The sequence below is a fragment of the Gouania willdenowi genome, chromosome 21 (assembly GCF_900634775.1).
Source record: "Gouania willdenowi chromosome 21, fGouWil2.1, whole genome shotgun sequence".
Lineage (NCBI taxonomy): Eukaryota > Metazoa > Chordata > Actinopteri > Blenniiformes > Gobiesocidae > Gouania > Gouania willdenowi.
In genome coordinates, this window is record NC_041064.1 from 15,201,711 (window position 1) to 15,208,844 (window position 7,134).

The 7,134-nt window shown below is 35.1% G+C and overlaps 1 protein-coding gene across 1 annotated transcript; it reads left to right on the forward strand.

Moving 5' to 3' along the window:
• The first annotated feature begins 466 nt into the window (after window positions 1-466).
• Window positions 467-6,726, forward strand: LOC114455044 (toll-like receptor 8). Its single transcript, XM_028436048.1, has 3 exons — window positions 467-668; window positions 763-844; window positions 3,044-6,726. Exons 2-3 carry the CDS (start codon window positions 842-844, stop codon window positions 6,125-6,127), a joined length of 3,087 nt encoding a protein of 1,028 aa, XP_028291849.1. The 5' UTR covers window positions 467-668; window positions 763-841; the 3' UTR covers window positions 6,128-6,726.
• The last annotated feature ends 408 nt before the right edge of the window (window positions 6,727-7,134 follow it).

Genomic DNA, 7,134 nt, shown 5'->3' on the forward strand with positions numbered 1-7,134 from the left:
CTAATTTGAACTTTTCTGTGCTTCTAAACAATCTAAATATACATCAAAATGCATTTAAGGGCTAAAAAAGTGGATTTAGCATGATATGTCCCCTTTAATTAAAAACGTTAAAAATACTGGGTGGCGTTTCACTATTTTATTACCACAGCCAGAGTGGCGCTTCCTCTTCATGCTTTTGCACTGTTATGGTTATGATATTGTAAAACAAAAATGGAGGATAGTTGCTTATAATTTACATTGACTTTGTGTTTTCATAATTGCATCTATCCTACTGATATATGTGTCACCATGAGGGGCAATAGCAACACTAGGAATGAATAATAAAGTACAAAAAGTTGCATTTGCATAGCTTTATTTTTGGTATTGTGTGAGTTTTTTGTTTGTTGATTTTGTCATCTCTCTCTTTTTTTTTTTTACTTAGTGCTATTTTCTTTTTTTTATTGCCTACCTTCCCGCTTCATCTGGTGCTCTCTGCACCCTGCTTCCTGATCACGCTTTGTTATCCACAAACCAACGTTTCATGAAAAGGAGAAGTGAAAAGGGTGCTCTTCTTTTATTTCTACATATATCGACTCAACTAACACGCAGACAGTCTGATTCCAGTTTGTTTCCCTTTAGTCACATGAGATTTCATGTTAGCGTTTGAAAACTACGGACGAGATTAAAATGTAAGATGTTTTGATCTTATCTTCAATTTTACAGGATGGACAGAGAACTTGTTTTGTTAACAGATATTCTCTTTATTAAAATGTGTACCTGAAGCTGTTCAAAGTGCTAAAGAACCATCAGGTTTCAAGGCTGGCCTCCAGGGACTGCTAGAGAGTAGTACAATAAAATAACTATGGTGAGTAGTTTTTTTTAATTACCCTTTATTTTTCAATTTTTATTTTGTTTTGTGGTTTATTTATCTAATATAAGATGATCTTTGGGTTGTCCAATGATGTAATTATAGCTTTCCTCTTACAATTGTGCAAAAAGGCAAAAGATTATTTACATTACAACCTGAACAAATGTTGTTTTTCTTTCTTTTGTTAAAGTGCTGTTATTATGGATGTAATTGTTTTTTAAGGACACTTCTCTGTACAGATTTAAAATGTGCTTCAAAATGTTTCCTTTCAACGCAACTGCGTTTTTGATTCTATTTAGCACAGAGCTTCTTTCAGGACATATTGTTTAATGGTTCCGTATACAGAAATAAACCGAAACAGAAGTAGTGCAAATAATGTGCAGCTTTAACCAGGGAATTTTTGGTAACTGGAACATTTCAAGCAAGACTTTTAAAAATATTTGAACAATCCTGAATTTGCTACTCTTACTAGAAAAAGTATCTTATGTAGAATGAACCAACACAGAAAGAATGGAGGTGGAGCATAGCCTCATTTTTGATGAATGGTTCAATAAAAGAAAAAAGAAAAACTAAGGATGTGTTTTTACCTAAAACCACATTTTTATACTCTTAAAATTATTAAACAGTTAACCAACTTTCTTTATTCTATGAAAAAGGAACTACCGTATGAGTCAGCTGTTTCTTACTGCCACCCGTGGGATAGATGTGATACCTAAACCAAACATTTTTACACTATGTGTTACTTTTTTGTTTTCTAACTGTTATAAAAACCAAGAGCAACTACAGATCAATGGTAAATTGCCTCTATTATAACTAATGATGAGAAAGAAAAGTAAGTGTGCAAAACACCATACAAGCTATTTAAATAAAAATGTAATCTAAAATCATTCTAGCTCTGGAATGAAGGGACATCAACAGCATCTTTATTCTTTTTTTTTTTTTTTTTAGTTTAAATTGCCTTAAATGTGTCATCAAATACATGTACAGTCTTATTTGATAAGTGAGATAGCTTTAAAATATTTGGAAAATTGATACAACAAACATGACATTTGCATGCAATAAAATGTTTTTCACAAAGAATGAACTCATTTGTTACAAAAACTTCCACAATGTCTAGAAATCTGGAATGATAAAAATTGGTAGGGGTAAGGCAAACTTTTGATTAAGATTTGATTATGTATACATTATTTTGTGGGGTCATCCACAAATTACGGGGAAATTAGAGCGAGAGCTTAGGCACGTCACATTCTGTCAGAGCGTGTTACAATGTTACAGTCCAAATAGTATCCAAATCAACTGGTGAATGGTGGGACATTTGCTCCCAGACAAAAAATGGAGCAACGCATAAGCCACATTACTGATGAACTGGTTAATTGAAACGTTATTAATCCATAAATAAATCAAAAGAAAAAAAATCGATGTTACATAAAACATGCACATGAAATGTGATTTAAAAAAAACCAGAGGTGGTGTAATGAATGTACTGGTGCTCCCTGTTTCTTGTCATCAACTTGTGTGTGTGTGTGTGTGTGTGTTGAATGCTGCTGTTAGTGGCTAGTGGTATTATAACATGCAAATCATATGTTTTAAAAAAAAATCTAATTGTTTTTGCAAAAGTGTCAAATGGTAGAAGTTCTAACATCTATTGCTCCTCACACCAGCCTCACAGTTGATAGTCAGTCACCAGTTTATTTGGATACTAATTGGACCGTAACACTGTTTGGTGAAGTTGGTACGATACTCACAGATTCAGACTTCCAGCATCAATAACTCTTGAATGAAATGTCATTGACACACAAATTACGCCTTTTTGCCATCAGCGTGAGGTGGACAACATGCTACAAGATCATTTTTATCAAACGCAGCAGAGTAAAAGTCCATCTGTCTGTGGGTCCCTTCTGTGTGGTGAGATGAAGCTCTAGTCCATAGTTTTACCTTAAATATCCAAATATATCACACAAACAGAAAATGTAATTTTAAAAAGAAAAATGCTGCTTGTCTGGTTTTTTTATTTTTCTGTATTTCTGTTTTGGTTTTAAGTCAGTAAAACAAAATAACCAAATCGTTTATTTGTTATTTTGATTTGGTTTTAAAACAGAATAACCAAGAACGAAGGGTACATGGATTAATTACGCCTCTTCAAAAAGTATAACATAAACATATACTGTAGCAACTAATTTTCTATTGTGGTTTCAGACTGTCATTGGTTGGCTGCACATGCTGCTACTCTGTCTGCACTGCCACTATGAGGCTCCAGTGGCGGCAAGCAAAATTACCTGGATGTCACGAAGATTCCCTTGTGATGTCACAAACAACACTTCTCAGGTCTTTTTCGACTGTAAAGGCCGACATCTGTCCAAAGTCCCGAGCGAAATAACTGAAAATGCAACCAAACTCGACTTATCTCGAAACGATCTTCAGAGTATTTCAAGAAAGTCCTTTTTAAACCTCCACAGTCTGGTTGAGCTTAATCTCAATCACGCAACTAACAGGAGTCAACTGAAAATTGGCGAGCATGCCTTTGAGAATCTAAAAGGTCTGCGTGTGCTGAGACTCAGCAGCAATAACCTGAGTAAAATTCCAGCCAATATCCCTGCAAATGTAAACCTTCTTGAGCTATATAGTAACAAGATTACATCTGTAAATATTAGTACCTTTGCTGGGTTATGGAATATAACAGAACTTTTTTTTGCAAGAAACTGCTACTCATGGAATCCATGTGGGAAAGCTATTATTGTACAGCAAAACAGTTTCATAAACATGAACAAACTACAAACTCTGAAAATAGGTTACAACAACTTAACTGAGGTTCCCAAATTTTTTCCCAAATCACTTTTGTATTTATCGCTTGAATCCAATCAGATACCATACATATCTAAAGAGGATTTCTCACAATTGTGCAACTTGAAAAAGCTTGAAATTCAGGGTAATTGTCCAAGATGTCTGAATGCTCCATTTCCCTGTGTGCGCTGTCAAAACCAGACTCTGGCCATTCATCCTGATGCATTCCGATTTCTAACACAGCTTGAGGTACTGAACCTTGGTGGAAACTCTCTGACGTTTATAAACCAGTCCTGGTTTGAGCCTCTAAAAAACTTAAAAAAACTGTTGTTATCTTTTAACTTCCTAATGGATGTGATTACTGGAGAGGCTACGTTCCTACAATTCTTAAAACATCTAAGAGTTATTGATCTATCATTTAACTATGGGCTTAAGAAATACCCAGAGACAGTAAATCTATCAAGTTACTTTTCAAATCTTACATCTTTAGAAACTCTACATATGGAGGCTTTGGTCTTCCAGAAAATTGGACGACACACTTTTGCACCCCTATACAAGCTAACAAATTTCTCTTCAATAAACCTTGGCACAAACTTCATTATCCATTCCGATAAAAATGTATTCAAGCCATTTAAACACTTAAGGATGTTATATCTGGCAGAAAACAGGCTGTATCCTACTCCACAAAACAAAACCAATAATTTACATAGTGGATACGATCAAAGTTCAGACCTTTCTGTTTCTATTCCATCAATTAGGGAATCCCATGACGAAGCATATTACTTAACTCATGGGCTTATAAAACAACAGTGCTTTGACTCTGGGAAAGTTCTTATTCTCAGCTCAAATAACATTTTCTTTATTTCTCCTGCACAGTTTGAAGGCTATGGAAATATTGCATGCCTTAACCTCTCCGGAAATGGATTTTCAGCAGCTCTTAATGGAACTGAGTTTTCCTTACTGCCTAATCTGACATATCTGGACCTTTCGTTTAATAGAGTTGATTTTGCCTTTGACCATGCCTTCCAAGAACTTAAAAAACTTGAGGTACTGGACATCAGTAACAATGAACATTACTTTAAGGCTTTTGGAATTACACACAACTTAAATTTTATAAGAAACCTCCCCGTCCTAAGAGTGCTTAATATGAGTCACAACTCCATTTCACGATTAACAACCAAACAGATGTACAGCAACTCTTTAGCAGAGCTTCAGTTTACACATAATTATCTTGGGACTCTTTGGAAAGAGAATGATCACACATACGAAAAACTTTTTGTCAATCTGGTCAATTTGACTGTATTAGACATATCGTACAACTCAATAAGAAAAATTCCAGCAAATGTATATCAACATTTGCCTCGAAACCTCTCTGTGCTGTGTATAGCACATAACTTACTTCAGAGCTTTGAATGGGAAAAGCTCAACTTCCATCAACTTCAAACTTTAGACCTGAGCTACAACTTTCTGTCTCATATAGCAGGTATTAGCTCAAACATCCCCAGGACACTGACTTACCTTGATCTTAGTGTAAACAAAATTTTTCACTTAGAAGATGGATTCCTAGAAGGTGCAAAAAGTCTTACAACTCTTCGTCTGAACTACAACAGATTGTCACTCGTCAATCAATCCTCTTTTAAGACAAAATCTGACAATCAGCTACAGACTCTGTTTTTGTGGAACAACCCATTCCAGTGCACTTGTGATTCTTTAGAGTTTATTTTATGGCTTGAAAGCAGTAATATAAAGATACCTAGGCTGACCACCAAGGTCACATGTGACACACCAGAAAATCAGAAGGGCAATGCCCTGATATACTTTGAGATTCAGCAGTGTGTAGACGACAGCCAAGCTTTTCTCATATATCTATTCACAACTTCTGTAACCATTATTTTCATGTTAGCAGCTATACTTTCCCATTTATTTTACTGGGATGCTTCCTACATCATACATTATGTTAAAGCAAGACTGAAAGGGTACAAATCCCTGAAGTCACAAGACTGTTGCTATAGTTTGTTTGTGACATACGACACCAGAGATCCACATGTCTCTGAGTGGGTATTGAGGAATCTGCGAGTGAGACTTGAAGAAGAAGCAGGAGAGAAGCATCTTCCTCTGTGTCTTGAGGAGAGGGATTGGCCTCCAGGAGTCGCGCTTGTGGACAACCTTGCTCAGAGCATCCAGTACAGTCGCAAAACCTTGTTTGTGTTAACAGAGGGTTACATTAAGACTGGTATTTTTAAGCTTGCGATGTACCTGGCTCACCAAAGACTGCTGGATGAAAACGTGGATGTGATTGTGCTGCTGATGCTGGAACCCGTCCTGCAGCATTCTCACTTCCTGCGTCTGAGGAGGAGGCTGTGCGGGGAAAGCGTCATAGAGTGGCCAAAAACGGCAGCTGCAGAGCCGTGGTTTTGGCAAAAACTAAAGAATGTGGTCAAAATAGATAACCAGGTGATGTACAGCAAGACCTATAAAAGGTACTTCACCAGCAAGTAATGTAACAAAAACCCTGACTTTTTCACAACAAGCTGAAAATGATTGCAATGGTTCTTTGTGTTTTGGAAATTGTGTAAGAATTTTTGCTTTATACACACTGACTGAATAACACGGAATATATATTTAATTATTTTTTTTTTTAAAGGGCTTATGAATAAAAAATGAATTATCTTTAGGTGTGTAACTAAGTGTATGTGGTGATAGCAACAGTTTTTTTTTTCTTATTTAACTTGTATATAGTATATTAGTAGCCTGGAATCCTTCAATGTTTAATACAGCGCAATTTTTTACAACACATAAGGAAGTGGGTGTGGCTTCGCCAGGGTTGTATATGAGAACAAAGTGGATCAAAATCATTTTAGTGTTTGTATGTTAGAATATTATTAGAATAATAATATTGTTAGAATATAGTATTATATTCTAGATCTTGTTATTTTTTTTTCTTCAGTGTTTCATTGATACACGCATGCTTTTGTTTTTTCAGTTGTTGTTCTTTTATTGGTCTAAAGTGTGCTTTACAAATATATCAAACATTCCTCAGTCTATATGGGATTTTGCTGACAAAAATGATGACGAAAGCTCTACTGGATTACAGTTTTTAATCTATCGAAAATAAATATGTTTTGTGCCATGTTGAATCATTTCTTTTCATTTGAATTACTACTACCAATTCAAGTTGCATTTACTTTGTATACGTGATGATTGAAGTCTGGACTGAAATATGAATGAAATAAAAGCTGTCCAGATGTAACAGGTCAACTACATAGAACCCAGAAAACATGCCTGAGTAATTTATCTCCAAGAGAGAATAAAGGTGAGGTGGTATACCTAACCTTTAAAGTACAGTTTTAAGTATTATTATTATTATTATTATTAGTATAGCCAAAACCAAAACTATTTCATAGGCAAAGAAGAAAAATTTCTAAAAACTACTAGGTTATCAAACCAATCAGCTGAATATAATGTAATTAATCAATTTGTTGTACAGTCATCAACCGAAGCATTAT